The sequence below is a fragment of the Manis javanica genome, chromosome 12 (genome assembly GCF_040802235.1).
Source record: "Manis javanica isolate MJ-LG chromosome 12, MJ_LKY, whole genome shotgun sequence".
Classification (NCBI taxonomy): domain Eukaryota; kingdom Metazoa; phylum Chordata; class Mammalia; order Pholidota; family Manidae; genus Manis; species Manis javanica.
This window is the reverse complement of record NC_133167.1, coordinates 47973060-48000848: the sequence shown is the minus strand read 5'-3', so window position 1 is coordinate 48000848 and position 27789 is coordinate 47973060. Positions and strand designations below refer to the sequence as shown.

The window sequence follows — 27789 nt, the reverse complement described above, 5'->3', positions numbered from 1 at the left end:
GTTCCAGTGAGGAAGGGGGGAATTCTGAGAGGGTGTGGGTGTGTGTGCCTCAGACAAAGGACTATATTGACCCAATACCATTTACTCCTCTAAATTAATATATCAAGATTGTAACATTGCATGGAGTCTTAAGCATAAAACCACAAACTGTCCTTTTCATCAGGTGTCCTGGGAAAGGACAGGGAGGTGGTAAGAGGCCTGGCCTTCTGCTGGTGGAAAAGGGGGACTTCATTGTCAGTGTTTTCTCTAGGCCTTATTGTTGATCTGGCTGGAAAAGCACAGAAAGTTTTTTCTATTACTAGAAAGTTTCATCTGGAAAAGTCTGGTAACAAATATTAATATTTTTCCATTTTTTTAAGTTGGAAGATTGACATTTAAAATTTTATTTTTATTTAAAAATCCTGAGAAAAACATTTGTGAACATTATTTTAAAAATAGAGCCAACATTGATGTAATGTTAAAACAACTTAAAATCTAGCTGTTCAACAGTCAAGTCTTTATATAAGGCAGCTATTCAAAAACAACATTTGGCATTCATCTATTGGTTTTGTTCATACATGGGGCAATGTTCAAATATTTCCATGTACTGTGTTTCCTGAAGCTTTTCTCTTCATGAAATAACCCTATTACTCTAATTGCTGAAATAACAGTACTTTCCTGTTTAAATAGGCCTGTGTCCAGGAAGTCAAATGCAAAACAAGGGCACTGATGGTGATCTATTAAGACTAAATTAGTAGTTACATTTTGTTTTCAAAATAAGTTTTCTGGAGTGGATTTATTCCCAGAAAAAGAATTGAAATTTCACAGAATAGTAGTAGTAAACAGTATGTGTACTTTGCTTATAAAAATCTAGTCTCAAAGACTGTTCCTGAAAAAGCTTATTGAATGGTGACTTTATACCTAAATGGGAAATATCATTAACAGCTATAACTGGTTATATACAAACCACAGATAATCTTACACATATGGTACTTTAAAGCTTGGGAACAATAGAAACTATGAAAAAGTTTCACAAGTTTTACTTGAAAGGAAATGCCTGAGGTTTTTAGCTGCGGTCATGTAAATAAAACCTAAAACCTTACCTATATGTTGATGCACCTAAAGAAAACTGTTCACCATAAAATCCTGTGAATTTAGAACATTTATGTATGCACAATTCTCTTGGTTGTAATCAATATACATATAGTGTTCAATTTTTCATTGAAGTTTTAATTAAGTTTTATTTATAGACTTTTCTAACTCAGCAATCAATAGTTGTCATGTTTAATGCTCATAAAATATTCCCTTGTATTGATATATGATTGCTTCCTTCTCAGTTTTCCAATTATTGAGAATTTTGCCCCTTGTTCACTGATGATTAAAATTTCTTTGTAGAAAAATGGCTTTTTATTTTCAATTAATATCTTGAAATATTAGGTCATAAAATAAAATGAGACATGATTTTTATTACCAAATTGATATTCAGAAAGACTACTACTTTATTACAATGCCAGTTGCACTATATGAATGTTTTCTTAAAGCTTTTCCAACACTAGAATTAATACTTTCAATTTGATTTCTCAGTTAACACTGGTGAGGTATTAATTCTTAGTTTTTATTTACATTAAAACTTATTAGTTAGGTTGAACCTTTTGCCAAACATCTATTATTTGTGTTTTCTTTGTATTACACTGTCCATGGATTCTCTTTGTCTGTTCAAGACTGGACATCACTTTCATGCATTCGTATTAATTTTCTGTATATTCTGAAAATGAAGCTCCCATAAGACACATTTGTTGCAGATTTCCCCTGATACTTTTTTTTAAGCTTAGCTTTCCTAGTATGTAAGTTATATGTATATACTCAAATTCCTCAGTCTCTTCAGTAATTGCATATGTCTACTCTTCCACTTTCTTTTCGATTTTTTATAGTTTAAAATGGCCTCTTTATCTCATCTAAGTTGTGTGGAGTCCCATTTCTGTAGAATAATTGCCTGCTTTCTGAGTAGCACTTATTAAGTAATGACTGTTCCAACATTTTATTCATCAGGTTTGCTATGAAACTTTTTATATGTATATAACTTTATTTCTGGCATTTTCATTCTGTTTCATTGACCTGTCTTTCTAGTTTAAACTCTCTACGATTTGTACATATGCTTCAGTATGTTTCAAATTCTGGTAGACTAAGTCACCTACCATCTCCCAGTTTTTTTTAAAGTAAGCAAGGAAATTGATGAAGAAGAAATACCAAATATTTGTCAATATCACATGAAAAAATGTATACATTTAGTACCTTTTCTATCAGTTCTTTTGCTATGTCATTTGTTTGTGTCTCATAAGTTAGAGGACATTCTTCAATCACAAGCCTTGGGCGTCTTTGTCCACTGGGTGCTGCTGAGTGCTTCGGGCTGAAACAGAGAATATGTTCATCGTTGGAAGCCAATTGTTGACTTTCAGCTAATATGCTCATGTGAAAGTGAGGGAGCAACCCACCCAAGATAAGGTCTAGGCAGTAATTTCTTTCTTTTGGTTATTTCAAGCCTAATCGTTGTCTTCATAAGTAAAAAAACCAGAAAAACACAGTAACTTCTATTAATTTAAATGTCCTTAATTTCTGATAATATGAAAGAATAATTTCATGTCTGTTGTTCTAATAAAGTCTGTGAGAAATGACTTTACATCACTGTTATACCTCATTGTTGTACAAAAGCACAGGCAAAATATCCTATTTAAATGCAGAGAAATACTGTCATTTTTTTTCTCTTTTTCTTCTTTTCTGATCTTTACCCCTTGCTTATTCTTAGCCTTGTCAGGGCACTGTTAAGTTTATTTGCAGTAACGCTAAAAGAGAAAAAAGAATTTATACATAGTTTATAAAATTTGTCATTAGGACATAAGTATTACTACTGTGTGATAAAATGGCATGTTTATTTAGTAATGCTTGAACTAGTTAGTATCTGGCGAGGCTGCCTGTCGTGGTGAAAGCAGAAGCCTGGACACACCTGCTCAGACACGTGTGAGCAGACAATTACTCAGCAGCCGACAGTGTCCCTTCAAAGCACACCTGGAATGTTTAGAAGCTCCCTCATTTTTTCCTATTTCCTGTCTTCTTTCTTCCTCTTATCTCATTTTTCCTTCTCTGCTTAGCTCTTTCATAGTTACAGTTGATGATAAGTCCATCACTCTAAAGATAAAACAATTTTTTCTCTGGTCTTTGAGATGGTTTTGATAGAGTTGAAGAATTGTGTAAAAAATTTAATGTGTTCATCAAGGACATTGGTCTGGTTATTTTCATTCTTCAATGGAAGGTGCAACATTATTTTGAAAACTGTCAAACTTACAAGCTAGGCTGGTCAAACTTACAAGCTAGGCTGGCAAACATCCTTGCAGGATTGTTTGGGAAAGCAGCTACTAAGAAAAGTTAAAAAAATGAACCAAAGTCAATTGGTTTTTACATCCTATTTTTGGGAAAAAGCTGATAAGAGGTCTATCCAATCTGTGAGAACTTGGCATGAAAGCCTTTCTGCTGTGAAAGTTTTATAAGGTAGAGACAGTTTCTGTTGCCACTACTATTAAAATAATATAGGACTGTTAAAAAAAATGCCCAGGGAAGGTGTACTTTATTAGTCCAGTCAGCTTTTGGCCCAGTGATAAGACTTGTAGCAAATTGCTATTTCCTCATCTGCCGAAGTTGCTGTAGAAGCTTCTGGAGTCTATTTTCCTTTCCCTTTGTTTACTTCCATCCTACTACCTGGGTGGCTGCAAGGGGCAAAAATCAATGAGGAATTTTGAGAAAGGCAATTCAACTACTGGAAAATGTGCCTTAAGCCCAAATGCCTAATAATCTCTGATTTCCCATCATTTTGCTCAAATTTTCTTTTCTTTTAGCCAAAGATAACTGTCACTTTCAACAGCCTCCTTAGTAGGACTTTTCTTGAGTGCCAGGCTTACCTTACTTTCAAGCGCGACAGCACTGCCCTGTATAAGTAACTTGCAGGCAGGGGTTTTCGCTGCCCTGCAGATTGTATGACAGGATGAATAGCTCCAATACTATAGCCTTTAAGGTAGTAGTCTTCCACATTTGTTACTATATCTGGAATTGAATTTATTTTGATGACTTCTGGGTTTGAAGATGCTGAAACAATAAATGCAAAGAGCAATGTGTACATTCATAAAATTGAAGTATACATTATTTCTATGTGTGATAATGTTAATGGATAAGAAGCAGACCCATATAATTTACTGTCAAAGTTATAGTAGCATATATTATATATTTTCTAAATCAATTTCAGAAAAAAAGCAAAAGTAACCTTATGAGCTGGTAGATATGTAATATTACCATATGTCTTAAAGTAGAAATATAATGCCTTACATACTACTTTTCAATTTAGGATTTCATTTGAGTGACTATACTTGCATTAATAGACACTGCAGACATACACAAGAGAAACAATACTAAGTTGAAGAGCCAATTGTCTTTATGATTCTGAGCAAGATGAAATGTATAATTTCGTAAGAATAAGTTTCACACAAATCTAAGATTAAAAATAGGAAAAATGGCATTTGTTAAGTAAAAATTGTCAAGTGCTTTCTTATTTCCAGTTACATTTCAAAAGCAACATGGTTTAAGTTTTTCTGAGAAACTTGAAAATATGATTTCTTGTGGCACTTATAAAAATGCTTGAGTAAAGGAATTGAAAAAGATATCCAGATATTCTTTTTAATAAGTAAAAATTCTAAGTGTAGAGGAAATATTTTAAAATCTAAATGCAAAATTGATATGCAACCACACCATCCCTTGAAGCAGGGCAAATCTATAGAAACTATAAAATAGTACAATCCATATAGTTTTAGTAAAAGGAAAGGACATGTTGTTTGGGAAAATGTCCTTAATGTTCCAGCAGTATTAATTTTAAAAGCAAATTAATTTTATGTAACAATATTTCTCATTCTCTGGAAAACAATCAAGAATTAATGTCTGGAAATAGAACTGCAATTTGATTATCCCTTGATTAACAAAACACATGCATTAACTCCAGCATGAGCAGTGCTGGCTGCTGGATTCTGTCAGCATGGTCAGTGGCGTCCAGCAAGGAACTGCTGTTAATTGTCTGAACGCAGACAGGAGGTTAAGAAGCAGACAAGGAAGAAGGGTCAGAGGAAATCCCCACCTCCTCCTGCATTAGTATCCACGTGATGGAACAGAAATCCACCAGCAGTGGGTATTTACCCCAACTTCTCAAATGAAAATAAAGCACTTGGTAGAAAAGTTATATACACCAGGATAATCCATTTCCTCAAATTTTCATCCTCTGGATTTAAACTAATCTCATCACATATACTTTCTTCATCATTATGAAAGGAATAAAAACAAAGAGAATGATCCTGGACTTTGAAGAAACAGCTGGGTTTCATTATAAAAGGGCTCAGTTCTGCCTGGTTATGTGGCAATCACACCATGATTCATTTGGTTTTACTTTTTTTAGTATTTTAACTACCAACCCTGATTTATAAACAAAGGAGTCTATTTTATAGAATAAACTCTTAAGACTAAGGAATGAAACATAACCTAAATTTACTTTTAGAACTATATATTGACTCTGGAAAATTTTTAAAAAAAATTTCTGCCTTCTAACAGATGTCATTGCTTATTGTAGAAAAGGGAACTACTTTTGCATAATACAAGGGAATCTCTGTAGTCTGCCCTCTGCCTTCTTACTCAGACTTCACTCTTGTCACCCTTCTCCTCTATGTCTTGCTTCAGAAGGCCTGAAGAACTGGAGCTCCTAAACCTGGCACACTGCTTCATAGCACCAGGTCTTCATTTCCCTTCCTGTTCCCTGAGCCTGAGTTGATTGTACTTCCTCTGTGCTGGGCATTCTACAAGGTCCCTTATCAGATGGTATTATAGTTACTAGTTCATACACTTGTCTCTGCTGTTAGACTGAGAATTCTTTTAAGGGCAGGGAATCTACCTCTATTTTCTTTCTAGCATTTTTCTTAGGTCATTATGTTAAGTCAGAAACACTGTTCATAAGTGGAATTAAAAGGTGAAATTATTGCATAAAGGGGGGAAAACTATCACAGTTAGCTAGTGGAAATAAAAAAGTTAAGTTAGTAAGTTAAGAAACAATCATACTGGTTATCTAGACCTTAAGGGAGAGACACAACAGAGAAAGAACATAGAAGCACTGTTGTGGAATTGTTGCTCTTCTGATCATATAGGTGAGGGGAATCAGGAACCTAGCGAGAATCCAACCCAGTAGAGTTAAAGGTCTTACTCACTTTGTAAGGCTCTAGCTTCAGACCCACTTTATGTTCTTTAAGTTAATAATATTACAGTGAGAAAAAACACATAAAAACAAGGTAAAAAGTAATGAGAAGTGGAGCTACATTGGGTGTAATTAACTCAATGCTGGAATGAAATCCAGAAACTTGGGAGAGGACTGTGTCACACACAAAGAATGAGCTTGCTGGCTTGGACAAGGTTCTGGATCCTGCTGGCCTTGCTTCTCTCATACTATTTTACATTCCTATCTATTGTGCACAAGTATTCCGGTTTCCCTACATTCTTGTCAACACTTGTTTTCTGTTGTTTTGATAGTAGCCATCCTAGTGGGTGTGAAGTGATATTTCATTGTGGTTTGATTTGCATTTCTCTAATGATTAGTGATGTTGAGCATCTTTTCCTATGCTTGTTGGCCATTTGTATATCATTTTTGGAGAAATGTCCATTCAAGCCCTTTGTCCATTAAAAAAATTTTTTTTTGTCATTGTGGAGTTGTAGAAGTACTGTGTTTATTCTGGGTATTGTGTTTTCTCCCATTCCATAGAATTGACTTTCTTCTCTGTTCATTGTGTCCTTTGATGTACAGAATTTCTTACATTTGATGTAGTCCCATTTATCTGTTTTTGCTTTTGTTGCCTATTCTTTTGGTGTTATAACCAGAAATCTTTGCCAAATCAAATGTCATAAAGCTTTCCCCCTTGGTTTCCTTTTAGGATTTTTCTAGTTTTAGGTTGTATGTGTAGATCAAAGATTTTTAAAGAGTATAATGGCATCTGGTTTATTGGTTAAAAAATGTGTGCTATGCCTTCTTCCTCAAAAGTCATGCCAGAAAAATAAGGAACTTCAACACTTTCCCAGTAATTTTATATGATTTTCTTAGCAAGGCAGATTGCAAAACGAAAACTTAAAAATTCATGAAGATGTAAGGAACTTTAAAGTTTACTGAAAAAAATACTATTTACTTGACAAAAATGAAACAAAAAAAGATTGTAGCTGGTAACTGAAAAAAATATGAGTGGAGATGAGCATTTCATTTTTGTGAAAGTTTGCCTTTGTAAAATGTAATACAAATTAAGATTAGCAGACATAATATAGAGGGTGGGGGGCACGGGGAGGTTTGTACAGCAGAGAAGACAAGTAGTGATTCTAAAGTATCTTACTACGCTGATGGACAGTGACTGTAATGGGGTTTGTGGGCGGGGGACTTGGTTATGGCAGGAGTCTAGTAAACATAATGTTGCTCATGTAATTGTAGATTAATGATAACAAAAAGAGAAAAAAATGTAATACAAGAATATGGGATATGCCTTGGCTTAGAAATCTCTCCTGGCATTTTAACCTCTACTGTAGGTCAGGTGATAACTACAGTGGGTTTCACTTCCTGTGGGAAGCTGGTTGTTTTTGCACAGGCCATGACTAGTTAACCAAGAGGGCTTGAGGTTTCAGTCAACAAATCGCTCAAGGATTACTCGTGGAAAAAGTATGAGTCCTGGTTGTTGACTGAAATCTTTCCATCAGTAACCTCTGGCAATATCAAAAAGCTCCAATCTCAAACTTGCAGACTGTGTGTCAGGTGCTGGAAGAAAACTCCAGGACTCTTTTAAGAAATGTGGCATTGCCCATACTCTTGACAGCCCAGAGGAGAAAATCATGTGGAAAAATGGGGACATGAGGTTTCTGAGTCTGAAAGGGATTCAGAAGAATCAGATCCCAAGTGTGAAGAAGTTTTAGGACTATATTTTACTTAATTTTCTGTTTTTATGTATGTAGGAGAGATATAGAAGGAAAACTTTATTTTTAAAATGTCAAAAAGAGCTTTTGCCATTGGTAAAAATAAAACTACTAAATGATAAGAAAAGAGTAAGTCATAGCTTAACTGGTATCTTTTTCTTTTTTAGTGGTACATAAAGTAATGATATTTTACAATCAGTGGCATTTAGGGTCAGTGAAACATGGTCAGTTACATAGCAAAGAAGCAGTTGCAAATACACTGGCTAAGAGAATGAATATTTAAAGAAGTCTTGGTTCGGTGATATAAATGTCTCAAAGTTAAAAACAATCTAACAAGATAAATTCTTAGTTCTTTCCTTAAGTTCAAAACACAGAATTAGAGAAAAAAAAATTTCATTTTTTGGGAGGTGGGGAGGGGAAACCCTGGAGGCTTTAGTTGACCACAAACTAATTATGAATTAGCAGTTACTCTAACGTGATCGTGGGTCATCTGAAAGAAGACTAAACAGTGAATTTTGTGCTGAGAAGACCATCACTGGCACATTTCCTGCTTAATTTTTGTCTCTTTCACATTCATCACTATCTAAATAATACTAGTACATTCACCTAATTATCTTGTTTAATGTCTGCCTCCCTCATCAGAATGAAAGCTCTTTGAAGGCAAGGATATTCTTATTTTGTTCACTGCTGCATCTCTACACATAGTACAGTACCTACCACATCAATACTCAATTCTGTTGAATGAATAAGTAGATTGTGTTCAGTTTAAGGGCCAAATTAGAGACAGACAGCTTCAACCTGGAGTATGTTCAAAAGAAAGTGTTCAGGATAGTGAGGGGGCATCTGAAGACCCTGACAGGTATTCTTCAAGTATGTGCCAAATAAGTGAGGAACAAGATGCCATCTGGATGTATTCAAAGGGCTGTCACACAGAACAATCTGGCAGGTGTGACACTGACTGAACAATGGAGGAGTTAGGTACACAGACTACAGGTGGCAGGGCAGAATAGGACTCTGACATGCTCAGTTCTTTAAATATATGTATGGTAAAGAAATATGGCAAAAAATTAGAGGTGAGAGAGATTTTTGTCCTACTTAACCAGAAAGCAGAGTGTCAGCCATCTCAAAAATATAGTACTCAAACAACCCCCCAGCTTACAAAAAAAATTCTCACAAAACCCATTCACTTTTCCTATAAGAAAGGCATGGAGCCACCCTCAGCTCCCCTCTCTACCATGTGCACATTGGACTGGGGTGGTATATCCCAAACTTAAGTCTCTGAGCATTCTTTCTCAATTTTTGTCATGTCTGACTAATACCTGTACTTCCATGTCCTTAAGTTTTTCTTTTAACATTCATTTTGAGCTTAAATTTATTTCAAAAATAATTTATATCTCTCATATAACCATAAAACAGAATCACTTACTGTAAGTAGAAGGTTGTCATACAAATAAATAAAATGAAATGAAAACACATGTTTAATTCTAGCTATATACTGTTATCTGTCAACGTCTCTGAACCACAGCTCTGCTCTTTCTTTGTTGAAAAGGAAAATTAGCCATTTAGACAGGTGTTAGAGACATATTAACTCCAAACTGATTGGAAGGCTGGAAAACAATTGAAAAGGGTACAACTTTCTGTCTATGAGATTCATTGTTATTTACTTCTGTGCATACAACCTAAAAACATATCCTGTCCAGTGCCAAGTCATGTGATGGAGGCTTGGAGACCCACTGGAGTAAAAGTACCAAGAACTTGAGAGTAGAAAGGGGTGATACCAGATGACACCAGAAAGAATAAAATGAATTCTAAAATTATGTAACAATTATAAAAACTTCAGTTTGGGATAATTTAAAGGGCTTTCCTTGCTTTGTTGTTCCAAATTGACAATGATAATGAAATCATTCCCTTTGTTCTATTGTTTCTGAACACATTCGTCAAAGGTAGAGTTATATAACACACTAAAAAAAATCCCATGAAGATAGCTAAAACATAAAAACATTGGTTTCTGTTCAGGTAGAGAATGTATTTATTTCTGAGGAATACCTGGTTCTCTGTTGATGTCAGGAAATTTTATGTCAGTGGAATAAATCCAGTTTTTCTGGTCTGCTTCACAACCTCTCGCACCCTCAATTTAGTAAGGTTATTGTCTCAAGTCCAGTGTGAAAGAAATGTTAGTGCATGAAAAACACACACAAACACACAGGAGTTTCAGAAGAAATCACAAACTGAGAAATCAAGAAAGATTACAAAGGAAGAAAAAAATTATACATCAAGGCTAATAAATTTATCTAACATAAATTTATGTAAAGATCATATTCATTTTGGGCTCAGTGCTTTACACTAATTACACAACTGTCACATGTTCTTCAGTCTGGAGGTCTGTATCTTTTGATACACTCAGCATAGACATGACAATTATGGTAAATGCGTAAAAAGTACCTATTAAAGGAAAAATTGGATGTAACATTAACATATTCAAATTAACAGAGCTCCAGGGTGCTCAGGAAGCAGTGGTTTAGAAAATAGACTCCAAGACCAGACTGCCTGGATGCAAATCCCAGCTCGGCAACTTACTAGCCCAGCAAGGTACTTTGCATGCACGTGACCTAGTTTTCTTATCAGCAAAGTTGAGAATAATAGAATCTACCCTATAAAGTTGTTAAGAGGATTAAATGAGTTAATATTTGTTCTAGGAAAGTATCAGGCATGTGGTATATGCTGTACAACTGTTGGTTGCTTTGTTAAAAATGTTCCTTCTCTGTGGAAGGAGAGGCAGAGCACTATTTGTTCTAAGAGCATTGGGCTCTGGAAGCGAATAACCTGGGTTTATTTATTTTTTGTATTTATTCTGAAAACTTTTTTTATTTTTTTGATACTATTTTAATTGAGGTATAGTTGATATACAATATTGGTTTCAAGTGTACAATGTATTGATTTAATAGTTATCTATATTATTAAATGCTCAACCCAACAAGTGTAATTACTCTCTGTCAACATGTTATGGAACTATTGACTATATTCTCTATGTTGTACTGTCATCCCTGTGACTACTTTATATTACAATTGAGATTTTGTCCCCTTCACTTATTTCATCCACCCATCCCAACCCCTCCCAAATGGTAACCACCAGTTACCTCTGTGTCTGTGAGTTTGTTGCTGTTTTTGTTCACTTTGTTTTGTTTTGTTTTTGGATTTCACATATAAGTAAAAACATATGGAATTTGTCTTTCTATGCCTGGCTTATTTCACTTAGCATGATACCTTCTAGGTCCATCCATGTTGTTGAAAATGGCAGGTTTTTTTTCTTTTTTATGGCTGAATAATATTCCATTGTGTATAGGTGCCACCTCTTCTTTATCCATTCATCTACTAATGGACACTTTGCTTGCTTCATATCTTGGCTATTGTAAATAATGTGGCAATAAACATAGGGGTGCATATATATATCTTTTCAAATCAGAGATTTTGTTTTCTTCAGGTAAATTCATAGGAGTGGAATCACTGGGTCAAATGGCATTCCTATTTTTAGTTTTTTTGAGGAAACTCCATACTGTTTTCCATAGTGGCTGCACCAATTTACATTCCCGCCAACAGTGTAGGAGGATTCCCTTTTCTTCACAGTCTTGCCAACATTTGTTTTTCCTTGTCATTTGGATAGTGGCCATTCTGACTGGTGTGACATGATATCTCGTTGTGGTTTTGATTTGCATTTCCCTAATGATTAGTGATGTGGAGCATCTTTTCACCTGTCTATTGGCCTTCTATGTCTTCCTTGGAGAAATGTCTTTTCAGGTCCTCTGCCCATTTTTAAATTGGGTTATTTATTTACTTTTTGGTATTGAGTCATATGAGTTCTTTGTATATTTTGGATGTTAATGCCTTATAAGATATATAATTTTCAAATACAATTTTCCACACTGTAGGTTGCCTTTTGTTTTGCTGATGGTTCCCTTTGCTGTATAGAAGTTTTTAGTTTGATATAGTCCCACTCGTTTCTTTTTATTTTTGTTTCCCTTGCCTAGAAAGACATATCAGAAAAAATTACTCATGCTTTGTTCAAGAGCTTTTTGCCTACATTTTCTTATAAGAGTTTTATGGTTTCATTTCTTACATTTAGGTGTTTAATCTATTTAGAGTTTACTTTTGTACATGGTGTTAGAGAGTAATCCAGTTTCATTCTCTTGAATGTAACTCTCCAGTTTTCCCAACACTATGTATTGAAGAGACTATCTTTTCTCCATTATATATTCATGGCTTCTTTGTTATGTATTAGTTGACCATATATGTGTGGGTTTATTTCTGGGCTCTCTATTCTGTCCCATTGATCTATGGGTCTGTTCTTGTGCCAATACCATGCTGTTTTGATTACTATAGTTTTGTAGTATACTTGAAGTCAGGGAGTGTGTTACCCTCAGCTCTGTTTTTCTCTCTCAAGATTGCTTTGGCTACTTGGGGTCTTTTATGGTTCCATATACATTTTAGGATTCTCTGTTGTAGTTCATTGAAAAATGCTACTGGTATTTTGATGGGGATTGCACTGAATCTGTAGCTTGCTTTGGATAGGATGCGCATTTTGACAACATTAATTCTTTGTACAAGCATAGAATAACTTTCTATTTATTTTGTTTTCTTCAATTTCTTTCATCAATGTTTTATAGGTTTCAGAATACAGGACTTTCACTTCCTTTTCTATTTCTAGGTATTTTATTCTTTTTGATGCAATTGTAAATGGGATCATTTTTCTGACTTTTCAGCTAGTTCATTGTTAGGATATAGGAATGCAACAGATTTCTGTGTATTAATTTCATATCCTACAACTTTGCTGAACCCAGTTATTAGTTCTAGTAGTTTTTTTTGTGCAGTGTTTAGGGTTTTCTGTATATAATATTGTGTCATCTGCAAATAATGATAGTTTTACTTCTTCCTTACCCATTTGGATGCTTTTTATTTTTGTTCTTTGACTGTTTGCTGTGGCAAGGACTTCCAGTTTTGTGCTGAATAAAAGTGGTGAGAGTAGGCATCCTTGTCTTGCTACTCATCTTAGAGGAAAAGCTTTCAGCTTTTCACCATTATGATGTTAACTCTGGGTTTGTCGTATTTGATCTTTGTTATGTTTAGGTATGTTCTCTCTATACCAATTTCTTAAGAGGTTTTATCATGAATGGATGTTGAATTTTGTCAAATGCTTTTTCAGCATCTATTGAGATGATCATATGTTTTTTATCCTTCCTTTTATTAATTGATTTACAAATATCATACCATCTTTGCATCCCTGGAATAAATCCCACTTTGTCATGATGGATGATCCTTTTGATGTATTTTTGAATTTGGTTTGTTAATATGTTGTTGAGACTTTTAGCATTTATGTTCATTGGGGATATTGGTCTGTAGTTTCTTTTTTTTTTTGTAGTGCCTTTTCCTGATTTTGGTATTAGAGTGATGCTGGCCTTATAGAATGAGTTTGGAAGTATTCCCTCCTCTTCTATTTTTTGGAATACTTTAAGAAGGATGGTTATCAGCTCATTTTTAAATGTTTGGTAGAATTCAACTGTGAAACCATCTGATACTGGCCTTAGTTTCTTGGGAGTTTTTTGATTACTAATTCAATTTCATTATTGGTAATCAGTTTGTTCAGATTTTCTGTTTTTTTTCCTGAGCCAGTCTTGAAAGAGTGTACATTTCTAGGAATTTTTCCATTTCTTCTAGGTTGTCCAACTTATCGGCATATTTTTCATAGAATTCTCTGATAATTCTTTGAATTTTTGTGGTGTCTCATAATTCTTTGAATTTTCTCCTTTTCTGTTTCTGATTTTGTTTATTTTTGTCCTCTTTCCTTTTTTCTTGATAAGTCTGAGTAGGGGTTTGTCTATTTTATTTATCTTCTTGAAAATCTACCTCTGGGTTTCATTGTTTTCTTTTCTACTGCTTTCTTATTCTCTGTTTTACTTATTTCACTTCTGATTTATTGTGTTCCTCCATCTACTAACTTCGGGATTTTTTGTTCTTTTTTTAGTTCCTTTATTTGTGAGGTTATATTGCTTATTTGAGATTATCCTTGCTTCTTGAGGTAGGCCTATATTGTTCTATACTATACTCTTAGAACTGCTTTTGCTGCATCCCATGTATTTTGAACCATGTGTTTCTGTTTTCATTTGTCTCCATGTATTGTTTGATTTTTTTCTTTGATTTGCTCATTGATCCATTGATTATTTAGATGCAAGTTGTTTAGCCTCCATATGTTGTGTATTTTTTTGGTTTTCTTCATATAATTAATTTCTAGTTTCATACTGATGTGGTTTGAAATGATGTTTAATACAATTTCAATCTTTTTTAATTTATTGAGTCTCTTTGTGTAGCCTAGTATGTAATCTATTCTGGAGAACGTTGTATGTGCACTTGAGAAAAATGTGTATTCTGCTGCTTTTGGGTGGAATGTTCTACATCTATCTGTTAAGTCTACCTGGTCTAATATGTTGTTCAACCCCACTGTTTCCTTATTCATTTTCTGTTTGGATGATCTATCCACTGATGTAAGTGGGGTGTTCAAATCTCCTAATTGATGCCTTCAGTCCATTTACATTTAAGGTAGTTATTGATAGGTATGTACTTAGCGCTATTTTATTAATTGTTCTCTGGTTGTTTTTGTAGTTCCTCTTTTATACTCTTGTTATTTGATTTTATTTTAGTGTTATGACTGCATTTCTTTAAAAAATGTTTTGTGTAGCTATTATTGGCTTTAGGCTTGTGGTTACCATAAGGCTCATAATCTCTTAAATATACAATAGTCTATATTTAATTTGGTGGTCACTTGATTTGGAACACATTGCAAAAATACTAAGTTTTTATTCTTCCTCCTCCTCCACATTTTATGTATAAGATGTCATAATCTACATCTTCTGTGTATCCCTTGATTAATTTTGTGTATAGTTGAGTTTACTACTTTTGTGTTTGAACTTCATACTTGCTTTGTAAGTAATTGGTCTACTACTTTACTTTAGGTTTATTTTCACTTATTTAGACTTGAGAACATTTCCATCTAAAGAAGTCTCTTGAACATATAAGACTGTTTTAGTGGTGGTGAATTCATTAACTTTCATTTATCTGGGAAGTTTTTAATCTCTCTTTCAATTCTGAATAATAACTTTGCTAGGTAGAGAATTATTGGTTGTAGTTTCTTCCCTTTCAATACTTTGAATATTTCATGCCACTCCTCTGTGGCCTGTAAAGTTTCTGCTGAGAAATCTGTTGACAGACTTACGGAGTTTTCCATAAAGGTAACTGTCTGCCTCTCTCTTGATGCTTTTAAGATTTTCTCTTTCTCTTTAATCTTTGCCATTTTAACTACTATGCATCTTAGTTGTTGCCTTCCTAAGGTTCATCTTGTTAGGGGCACTCTGCTTCCAGGACCTGGATATCTATTTCCTTCCCCAGATTAGAGAAGTTTTCAACAATACAAATAGCCTATGTTTAAATAATGGTATGCCATTTACTAGATCTGAAACAAGTTACTTTTCCTCTTTGAGACAGGGATAAACAGTAGTATTCATAGGGTTGTTTTAATGGTAACTGTAACACATGAGTCCAGTGCCTGGCACAAACATCAGGGATGTGTCTGTCTGTTGTTCATCCAGTTTGGAAAAAATACTTTCAAATGAAGTTGTCCTCAGAGATAAGTCACTGTTGGTTTAACAAATATCCAGAAGGAAGATCATTGTAGAGACTTGAATTTATTCCAAAAACATGGCCTGGCTCCCAACCTGCAGAGCTCTAGATTAGAGGTCCCTGGCTCACACTGTAGATCAAGTGCCCTCATCTCATACTCCAGATTAGGGTCCCTAACTGGAGTCCAGGATTCAGGTGCCCAAATGTACAGGCCGATAAAACAAATAAAAGAACTGTGCTGGAGGAGGTGATGTGGGCTGTAGAATACTCAAAACATCATTCGCTCTATTAGCAAACTGTCCCTATCCCACATGGGATTTGCTTTAACCATGCCAGCATCATTCAAGAATGGTAAACCAGGAGCAAGCAGAAGAAAAACAAATCTGGGAATTTTGTTGAGAATGTCCATTCATGTAATTCTCTCAATTTTTAATGTTTTAAACTGTGTAGAAAAGAGACTAGAAGCCTGATTCTTCTCAGAGATGTGAGAAAGAACAGGCTGAGCACACAGAGTGAGGTGAGCAAATATGAGTGTTCAACAGAGTGAATAAAGGTGTCTCAATGACAGGCTCATTGTTTGAGGCCTACTTGTTAGTTTGATGTCCTCCACCTGGGCAGCAATATCAGAGGCTCTATTACTTTTTAAACACAGGAAAATAAGGAGGAGGTAGTTGTTGTTTGGTTAGAATTTGAACAGCATAGGTGGTTGGCAGCAGCTGTGAGACATCTTTTTCTTCTTAGACATCTTTCTCTTTCTCCCCAGCCACCATCAGTTCTTTCTTGGCTTCTTAGGAGAAGGAAAAAATGGTGTTGCTTATGGCATTAATGGGTGTGGTCAGTTGCTGTTCAATTGATGCTACATAATTTGCAAAAGTTTCCTTATACCTTAGAAGGCTACTGTGAAAAATTAATGAAAAAAGCATTTTATAACTGCTGTGAAAACTATACAAATGCAAAGTGGATTTTTATGGTTAAAATGGAAAACTGCTAAGGATTAAGCAGCATTTCATCATTTATCCTCATAGCTCTAAAGTAAAATATCAACAGATTTTTTAGGCTTCTTTGCTTTAAATTTCACAGAGAGAGATCAAACTTTAAAAATAGAAGAAGTCATATTTGCACCCCTATGTTTATCGCAGCACTATTTACAATAGCCAATAAATGGAAGCAACCTAAGTGTCCATCAGTAGATGAATGGATAAAGAAGAGGTGGTACATATACACAATGGAATATTATTCAGCCATAAGAAGAAAACAAATCCTACCATTTGCAACAACATGGATGGAGCTAGAGGGTATTATGCTCAGTGAAATAAGCCAGGTGGAGAAAGACAAGTACCAAATGATTTCACTCATCTGTGGAGTATAAGAACAAAGAAAAACTGAAGGAACAAAACAGCAGCAGACTCACAGAACCCAAGAAGGGACTAACAGTTACCAAAGGGAAAGGGACTGGTGAGGATGGGTGGGAAGGGAGGGAGAAGGGGAAAAGGGGGGGAAAGAAAAGGGGCACTATGATTAGCATGTATAATGTGGGGGGCATGAGGAGGGCTGTACAACACAGAGAAGACAAGTAGTGATTCTATAACATCTTACTATGCTGATGGACAGTGACTGTAATGGGGATTGTGGGGGGGACTTGGTGAAGGGGGGAGTGTAGTAAACATAAAGTTCCTCATGTAATTGTAGATTAATGATAACAAAATAAAAATAAATAAATAAATAAATAAAAAGAAGAGGTGATACATATACAATGGAATATTATTTAGCCATAAGGAAAAAACAAATCCTACCATTTGCAACAACATGGATAAAGCTAGAGGGTATTATGCTCAGTGAAATAAGCCAGGTGGAGAAAGACAAGCACCAAATGATTTCACTCATCTGTGGAATATAAGAACAAAGGAAAAACTGAAGGAACAAAACAGCAGCAGAATCACAGAAGCCAAGAAAGGACTAACAGTTACCAAAGGGAAAGGGACTGGGGAGGATGAGTGGGAAGGGAGGGATAAGGGGGAATAAGGGACATTACGATTAGCACACATAATTTGGGGGGGGACACGGGGAAGGCAGTATAACACACAGAAGACAAGTAATGATTCTATAGCATCTTACTATGCTGATGGACAGTGACTGTAATGGGGCATGTGGGGGGGATTTGATAATACGTGGAGTCTAGTAACCATCATGTTGTTCAAGTACTTGTACATTAATGATATCAAAGTAAAAAAATAAAAATAAATAAAAATAGAAGGAGTCACATTCCAGTTTAAATCTAAGAACTTGTTCAATGCCAAAAGCTTTGCTTCCACATATGATGTAACTCTATAAAAGTAGTCCAGAACATATATGTGTTCTTTCCACATTTATGGAAAGAACTTTCCAATTTACTTCTTATAAGCAGTATGTATTTGTGAAATATTTACAAAAAATTGCTTCTTCAGATAAAAATATGTGCAAACTCTGGCAAGTAATTTTACCATATTTTCAAAAGGGAGTGATTGTTAGTCTCATATTAACATCTTGCCATTACAGTAAAAAATAATAAGTAATCTATACCAGGTGCATACTTTGTGCCAGATACTACATGAAGTACTATATATGCCTGATCTTAGTCCTTGTAAAAACTCCATAAGATAGATATCATTACTCTGATAAGGAATATTGGATCAGGAAACTCAAAAAGAGGGAGATTTGGTAACTTGCCCAAATTGCTCGTAAGTACGTGGTAAGGCTGTGATTGAACCAGATTGAATGACTCCAGAGACAGTACACTCTAGTGCCTACAAGAAAGTAAACTTCACTGATTTGGATCATGTTAGTTCAGAATGTATGAAAATTCATACATGAGCTAGGCTAATGGCTTTAGACTACAATAAATTGTTAAACAATTTGGTGTATGGATATTAAAAAGAATATCTGAATTATTCTACTTATCACAATGTTTTAAATTATTAAAAATTTAAACTTTTATATAAACAAACATCCAAATTATGTAATGTCTTATGTTTTCAATGAAAGCCATCATCTTTGTAGTGGCTCATTAATGTAGTTAATTGAAGTAATATAACTGTAGTTTTTAAGTACACTAGAACTATATAGTTCCTTATTACAGGCAGCTATGTGAAAGATCAAATTATGACCATTTCAAAGTCACTGCTGCCTCCTCCATGTGCTATGCTCCACTCATTCTGTTTTTTTCCTGCTTCCCAGACAAACCATAAAATCTCTCATTTCTGAGTCTGGACATCTTGTCTTTCATACTTTTTTGACTTACCCTCCCTCCCCCCAGTGCTCCTACTCTGTCTTTTCTTAAGCCTTTCTAAAAATTTTCGGTGGGGGTAGAAATGGAACATACCAAAAAAAAAAGTGAACAAAGCATACTTAAAACTCTCCACACTTGGGTAACGACCATGCGTTCAAAAATAAGAAAATTGGGGCACTCCAGAGCTTTCCATTTCACCTTTTCCAGTCACAATCCCCTTCTCACCCTCTGTACTGTGTGACTTCTATGGTTGCCACTTTCTTGCTCTTCTGGTTTACTATCTAAGAATGCAGCCTTAAAGGTTATAGTTCAGTTTTGCCATTGTCTGAGCTTTATGTAGATGGAACCATACAGCATGTACTTTCGTATCTGTCCTGTGAGGTTCATCTTGTGTTGTTGTAGTTTGTTCATTTTCACTGTAGTGTAGCAGAGGCTGGCAAAGTACTACCCTGTTCTGGCTTGTTCTGTTACATACGGTATGTTGGCACTACAGAGGCTGAGCCGAGTAGTTGTGACAGAGGATCTGATGACTCATAAAGCCTAGAATTTATTTACTATCTGGCCCTTTACACAAAGCGTTTGCTGACTTCTGCAATATAGTGTTCCATTGTGTGCATATTACCACAAGGTATTCTCCAGTCTCTTATTTTTGGATTTCTGAGTTGTTCACCCTTTTGGGTTATTACAAATAATACATCTATGAACAATCTTGTATGTGCCTCATGGTGCACATGTGAATACATTTCTGTTGGGTGTATCTTCAGCTAACTAGATAATGTCAAAGCATTTTTTTTTCCAAAATGGTTGCACCTATTTACCAACACTTGGTATTCAGTCTTTTTAAATTTTAGCCATTCTGGATGATTGGTAGTGGCATCTCATTATGGTTTTGACATGAATTTTCCTGATTACTAATGAGGTTGAGCACAATTTCATTATAGGCCATTGACTATTTGTAGTTTCCACTTCATGAGCTGCCTGTCCAAGATCCTTGTCCATTTTCTTATTGGGTTGTTTGTCTTTTCCTTGTTGATTTGCAGTTATATTTTAAATATTCTGGATACAGACCTTTATCTAAGTCCCATTAATTCTTCAGATCTCAGATGAGGTGGCATTTCTTATAAGGAGGCTTCCTGGCTCATTTTTCTGCTTCTATAACCCTCACACTTCTGGCATAGACTGTATCACAGTGTACAGCATACACATTGTACTGAATGCTTATTTATCACTGTCCCTCTGTCAGTTGCTCACTAGGATGCAAATTCACAGAAGGCAGAGACTAGGCTTTATTTACCTTTGATTACTAGTTCTTTGCTTGGTAGGTACTTAGTAAGTAAGTGTTAGTTCAAAGAAGTATAAGAAATATATGTAGGAAAATATATGATATAAAAAATATATGTAGGAAAAAATCATAATATAGGTTGCTGAAAGAAATGTATATCTATTTTCTCCCAATATCAATATTTATTTAACTGGGTCAACTGTATGCTGTTATTGGAGATTCCCTCCTCCTCCAATTCAGAATGGGATCTTTTTTCTCCCACAAAAATCTGAATTTGTGAGGTCTTATTATTTTTCTAAACAAAAATATCTCACCATTCCAAACATAATGGAACTCTGTATAGTTTTTCACCTGGTGAAATTTGGGCTCAGCACTATGGCAAGGAGTATGTTGATGACTGAGTAAATTTAGTCATTTTTGTCATTAATTTCTTTTTATGTACCACTTTACCACTTTACACTTGAAAAGCTTTTGACTGCTTGCAGAAATGCCAAAGAACTTTTTAGATTGAGACAAATATAGAAAATTAGATGGAATCATGCTTTCTCCCTCCCTCCTTCCCTTCCTTCCCTCATTTCTTATATTCATCCTTTGTTGGTTTTTTAGTGCAGTCTCTTCAGTGCTACATTTTTGTTTTTCTTGAAAGTTCTCTTGTAAAATTATGATGACTTCTCGCTTTTTGAAACCGTCCCTTCCCTTGTGTTCTCTGGTGCTGTATCGCCCTGTTGTCTTCGTTCTGTCATTTTTGTTGAGTTGTCCTCAATATGCCCAAATATGTCTGACAACTTAGTCCAAGACATGTATGCTCTGTCCATATTTTTTCTTAAAGACTTTATCTATTTCGATTCCTCCGGGAATCATCACCTCCAGCCTTGCATCCATAACTGTCTCTGCTAGGATGTTCCACTGCCATCTCAAAGGCAAAATGCCTATGATGGAATTTGTCTTTTACTGCACACTGACTCCCTTAGGGACACCCCTCCTACTGTAAAAGGCATCATTATTTCCACATTTATTAAGGCCCAGAATCAGCAGGGCATCCTGGATTCCTCATTCTTCCTGTCCCTTCCTATCTAGCCAGCCACAGGCTGAGTAAGTTCCTCCTTCATGATGTCTGCTAAACTTAGCCCTTGCACTCCGTCCTGGTTGCTGCCCCTCACATGCAGGCCCTCATCATCATAAGCCCTGGCCACTACAAGCAGTAGTCTAACTTTTTTCCTCACTTCCATCTCTCCTCACTGCAATCTCACATTAATCTTCTAAAGACACTTCTCTGTACCATTCACTTCTTGTTTAAGAGGCTGTATAGCTATTTATTCCCCACAGAACCAAGAAATTGCTCCTTAGCCAAGTCAGAACATTCCATACTCCATTTATTTCCAACCTTATTTTCTGCATCTCTCCTACAAAGCCTCCACAGCTCACCACTCTGTTAAATAGCCCTCTGGTGTGCCTCAACCTCTTCGTCTTTTTCTCATTACCTAAGCCCTACTTTTTCTTTAGGTTCAGTTAAAGTACTAATTTGAATTCCAAATGATCCTGTTTGAAATGGATTTTTCCTTTTTCTGACACCTCATGTATCTAGTATTGTAATTTTTTACTCATTAACTCAACTCAACTTACTGGCCGTTGGTCATGTGCCAAACATTGTGCCAAATACAGGGGATACAAAGGTGGATAAGACATAGTTCATGATTTTGTCCAGGTTGGCCAATTAGAATAAAATACTTGAGGGTGGAAATTATGTTTTATTCTTCTTTGTATTTCCAGTACTTAGCATCTTCTGCAGAATATATATATATATATATATATATATATGTCTTCATTGCTGTTACCAGTGACAGTAAAAGACAATGAGCATTTATCATTGGTCAGCAAAATTTTACTCAATATATTTTACTTAATTCTACTAGATATTCAAATAAGAAAGCTATCATCCAACCTTCTGTTGGACTTTTTGTATTGTAGAAACTCTTTTTAATCATAAAGATTAAATGCTCTAAATATCCTCAAAGCTATCATTATGCAGATTGTTTTCTGGGATTGTATAAGGAGGTTAACTAACCCTTTTAGATCATTTGCAGAGTGAATTTATTCACTAAGACATTCTGTAACACTCATATATACACTCACACATGCTCTCATAAACATGCTTACATAGAATACTATACAGTAATCCAGAAAACTTATCACAAAAATTGTACTGAAATCTCACTAGTGCAGTGGGTAGACCTGGTATAAAAAAAGGAGGGATAATAATAATTAACTTTTATTAAGTGCTTACTAAGTGCCAGGTACCTTTTTAAGTAGACTATTTTATATTAGCTCTTTTAATCCTTAAAAACACCTCTGTTATGTAAGCACCATCAGAACCCCCATTTTACAGATGAGGAAACTGAGGTAAAGCAAGGTTTACATACTTGCAACAGTTAGTGAGGGAAAGAGCCTAGTTTTGGAACCCAGCAACTTTGATTCCAGAGCCTTATGTCCTTAATGGCTATGCTATTATTCCTCCCATAGAGATGTAAGTAATGGCTCACGTTCCCCTATCCTCCAACAAAGAAAGGGTGGGGAGGCAGAGAGAAAGATGGGGAATGGAACTGAATGGAAAATAAGTAAGTCATTCAGGATAATTATAACCACCCTGACACAGGACACTGGAAATTTCAAAGGATCTCCTCCTCTTGCCCCACTGGCTCTTCATTCTCTGTCCCATGTCCTCTGGAGAAACAGAGGAAAAGAAGGTAGGAGACAGGTTCATCATGAGGACACACGGCTGTCACTAGACCATTTTATTCCTTGAATGGTTGTTTATGGAGGTATCTGAGAGGCAGGAGGTGCTACTATTCAGTACTCCGACAGCAGTGCTAAAAGGAAGGCTGTCATGTTTTGACAGCCCAACCCCCTCCCTTGACTCACTTCTCTAGAAACCGGGTGGCAGGTGGAGGTCAGAGACAATGTAAGGGAGGAAGGTGGTTGTAGAGTTGGAACTGGACTGATAGAGACTTGGTTTCTGAGAGAAAGGCAAAAACAAAACACAACTAAAAACCATGTGGAAGAATTGGAGGGGCACCAGGAAACTAGGCGCCTGGACCAAATAGGAACCAGGTGCAACTATAAAACATGTGCCTGTGTTCTGTGTTCACATTTGCAGGCGATACCCATCTGCACTCTATTAGTTCTTCCTCACACCCACAGTGGAAGGTAGAAATTATACTCCTTTTGACACTAGCAAAACCAAAATGACTTCTGAAGAAAGCTATATACATCCTTCTGATTCCAGAATAACTGCATTTATACAGATTTGTTTCAGATTGTTAGCATTGTTGGAAGGAAATAAATCAGAAAACAATATCAAGTTATTTTAAGCCCTATGATCCTTTGGTGGATTGTGCAGCAAATCTTAAAGTGCAGATCAAAGTGGCTCTGGCCTAAAGTTTATGAATAGACAAGTTTTTAAGGTAAAGGAGAGGGTTTTTATGTCCTGTGGATTTACAGAGACTAGTCCTAGACTATAACTGGCATGGACAATCGCTGGAGAAAACAGCACCACAAATACCTTCTCAGATGACGGTTTTGAAGAAGTACAGAAAAAATTCACAGGACTGGTTACTTCTCTGATTATCACCATTATCTTTAGCCACTTTTAACTTTCATAATTAAAAAGAAAATTAGGAATATTAACATTTTTCCTTTGGTAGCCTTAGCCTTTGATAAATGGAAATGTGAACATGTTAAAAGTAGACGACAATTTTGTTTATGTCCCTGGGAGGGAGTTTGCTTGCTGGCAGCTCAATTTTTGACAAAGAAAAATGGGCTGCTCTTGCTTCTCACACAAAGATGCAGTGTTAACAGAGAAAGCCCCCAAACTGGAGATTTTCTGTGTAAGCTGAAAAGAAGTTAAGATAATATATAACATGATAATTTACTTATTATAAAGTTTCTATTAGCTGATAAAATGTGTGGCTTACTAGAAAATAAAATATTACAACTTTGTAATAAGAAAATACTGATATCTGGAAATTCTAACAGCAAGCAAGACACTGTAAATTTCATTTTTAGTACCCCATAGTTAAAGATATAGTTCTGTTTTTTAAAAACTCAGTTTTATCCATGCAATTGCACAGTACTTTAAATTTTATGAAAGAAGTGAGGCAAAGTGTTTGTGAAGTCGAACTGCCTCTGTTCCTTCTACAGGGCTGCCATCTGGGCTTGTTTATTTGTGTTTCCAACTTTCTGCAACAGGGAGTTTCTCTGTTAGGGACTGGGCACTGAGCAAAGGAAATGTCTTACAGAAGACTATCTTTTTTCTTCTTCCTGTTTTACTGTATTTTCTAACTTCAAGTTTAGTTTGGTCAAAAATGTCAAATGACTAGCATAGTCATAAAATTTATCATAGTTGGAAACATCAGAATTGTCTTAGCAAACACTCTTCCACATGATGCAAGTATTATTTCTACATGCTATCTTCTTGCGCCTTTCAGATCTTTTTCAAAACACAAACTGTCATCTGGCCACAGCTATTTGGCCTGGGAGTCAAACGTTTTTCATGTATCCTTCTGTGAATAAGCATTTGATTTAAAAATGAAGAATTTCAAAGCAGTTCTTCTAATTTTGCAAAGGACATATGAACCATGTTACCAAAACCGAAGGAAACAAAACAAAAATCTTTCATGGTATAATTAAGAAACAAAGCATCATTGTTAGACTGATTACACAATCTGATTGTGAAGAACAGTTTAAAAACTCACAGACTACCAGTTAAAAAAACTAGTAGTCCCTTATCTTTGAAACATTTCATTTAACAAATAAAAAGAAGCAAAAAGTACCTTGTAAAGTAAAATCCAGCAGTACATATTCGTAAGCAAATTCTGTCTTTGTTTCCACTTGCGGTCTCTTCAGGGTAGAAAATATTTTTCCAGGGCTGCTATCATCAGGGTCTTCTAGCTTTCTAAGTCCGCACCCCATGGCAAAGTCTGTAAGGAATTAAATTGCAGGATAGGGAAGGGAAAGCAGCAAATTCTGTTGTTTAAGCTGCAAAAGGAAAGTTACAGACTTAACTACTTTGATTTTTTCAGCTAAGCCATAGATACTCAAAAAGAAAACATTTGAGTCCAAAGAAAGGACCTGAAGACTTTTTCTATCCATTTTTCTGTAAAGTTGAGCCCATGGTGATTAAGCTCCAGCTCCAGGAGGCTGGGCTTGGTCTTACGGGAAACAGGCAAGCTGCTACAACTCAGTGGAAGATTTCCACGCCACGTCGATTTACAGCCAGCCCCCTACTAGAGTTCTGTCGCTCAGAGCACCAGCAGTGCTTTGTCTATCCCAGTTGGCTGGATGATAAAAGACGTGTCCAAAAACGGAAATAAAAGGCAAAGGGCAACTCGGATGGAATTATCTACCAGTATTCAGACATAGTGGCGTGCGATTCCTTTTCTGTTTAGTCCTTTCCCTCTTCCCGTTGCTCACCGCCTCTTTTCTCCCTGCTACTACCAAGAAAGCAAAAGGAGAGGGGTGGGTGGGGAGGTAGGGGGGGGAAGGAATGAAAAAATGGATTCTCATGTCAACATGATTGGAAGCAAAAATCACTACCAGAGAGGAAGTCAGCTTCATGAAGAAACTATTTCTGGAGTCTTAAGGGAGAAAAGTGGAGTATTTTTAAAAAGTACATACTTTAGTCTGCAGGTAGACTTTTTGCGGATTTCTTTCCACATGAAGGTTCTTTTTACTGGAAGAATCATATACTAATTAAAACTGCCAAATATAGAAAATTTGCATGAAAATATTTTAATAAAGACTTTAATTGCAAAGGAGAGACAGTTATATGAATAATCAGTTTCCCCAAATATACTATAAGAAGGCATATGCTAGCAACTGATAAAACTTCTACAGGTCCCAAAGTTTCCTTAATTAAAACAAGCAAACCCCCCCACCACCTAAAACTGACAACTTGATTCATTCAGTCTTATAAATTGCCATTTACCTGAATCAAGAACAATTTGTAATGGACCAGTTGTAATGAATGTTTATTGCATTTTCCCATTTACAGATCAGGTAGTATGATGAACTCATCAAAACTGAGGACTGGAGTCTGACCTCCTGGCTTCAAATCTTGCTTCTAATGCCTACGAGAGACGTAATCTTGGGCAAGTTACTTGACCTCTTCAAGTTTCAATTTCCTCCCCTACAAAATGGAATTAATAATAGTACTTGTCTCATAGGTTTGTTATTGAATGAGATAATCTCGTTGTATATCTTAACACTATGCCTGGCTAAAAGCACAAAATAAATTTGTTATTGTGCTTAAATTATAAAACAAGGTTGACAGTAGTAATAGAAAGGAAGTGATTCTACCACCACCATTATTTACAAAAGAAACTCTGATCACACTTCAGATTCTGAAGAACACAGACCTGTAAAGATTTTTTAGTCACAGGGGAGATGGACTATTTAGTTTGTAGATCATTATGACCTCTTGTCTCTTCCTTCTGCCTACTTATCTTTAAATGGTTTACTTCTCAGAAGTGTTTTTAACAGAGGAAAATTCCATAGTCCTTCATTCCTAAGGATGGACATGGTTGGTGGCAGGTAAGCAATTTCTGGGTCAGTCTGGCTATTAAGGCAGAAGACTGACCCAGTGTGACTCATTTGACTATTAACAGTGCTCCTGTGCCTGTCATTTTTCATGTCCTCTTCTGTATGATGGTCGTGAGCAGAAATGGAATACTTGAAGTTTACTAGTCCCTACTTCAGTATCTGGACTATTATTTATTAAGTACTTATTGTAGTCATTAAATGCCTGCTATATTTCAAGCACTGAACCTGACACTGGGTGGGTACACAAGATGACTAAACGTGGCCTCTGCCCTAAAGAAACTTATGGCTTAATGGGGAGGATGAACTAATAAACATATCATTTCAATTTGACTTGGTAGCTGCTGAGATAGAACTACACATAAGATGCTCTAGAAACCCAAAAAGAGGCTTTCACCTCAGCTTGGAGGATGATATCTGAGCTGTCTTGAAGATGTATACAAAGAAAGGTGGGGAGCATGTGACAGGAAAAGGGGAAAGCATAAGCAATGTCACAGAATCATGAAACAGCATGGCATGAACTTGAAGGAACATGAGGCAGTTGAGAATTATTAGAAAATAAAATTTGAAAGAAGACCAAGCTGTAAGGGAGGAAAGAGCCAAGTTATAATGGGTCTTATATGGGATACAAAGGGAATTTGCACCTTATTTTGTACGCAACAAAAGAGCATCAAATATTCAAACGGAAAAATCAAAGGAGGGCAAGTAACATCAGTTTACATTTTCAGTGGGTCACTATGGCTGCTTTGAGGAAGATGGTCTTAATGGGAGTAGCAATGGAGGGAGACCAGCTGATCAGGAGAGTACTGAATGGTCCAGCTGATGACTGAGTATGAATGAATGAGTCTGGAGCATCATTAAGTCCTTAAAAAATTTCTTTTATCTTTAGAAAACTATCATTTTTCTCTCTAAAAATCCAACAAAATACAATTTTATTTGATACAATGATATTTCAAAAACACATTTCCATGTGTCAATATAGCAC

At 35.7% G+C, this 27789-nt stretch overlaps 1 protein-coding gene across 1 annotated transcript in view; it reads right to left on the bottom strand.

Moving 5' to 3' along the window:
• Window positions 1-25685, bottom strand: part of RFTN2 (raftlin family member 2) — a 65209-nt gene extending 39524 nt beyond the window's left edge. Inside the window, exons 1-3 of the mRNA XM_017659352.3 lie at window positions 25040-25685; window positions 3930-4113; window positions 2272-2386 (exon numbers count right to left, since the gene is read on the bottom strand). Coding sequence (XP_017514841.1) covers window positions 2272-2386; window positions 3930-4113; window positions 25040-25178 — 438 coding nt within the window. The 5' untranslated portion in view covers window positions 25179-25685. The remainder of the gene's footprint in view (window positions 1-2271; window positions 2387-3929; window positions 4114-25039) is intronic.
• Between the last annotated feature and the right edge of the window lie 2104 nt (window positions 25686-27789).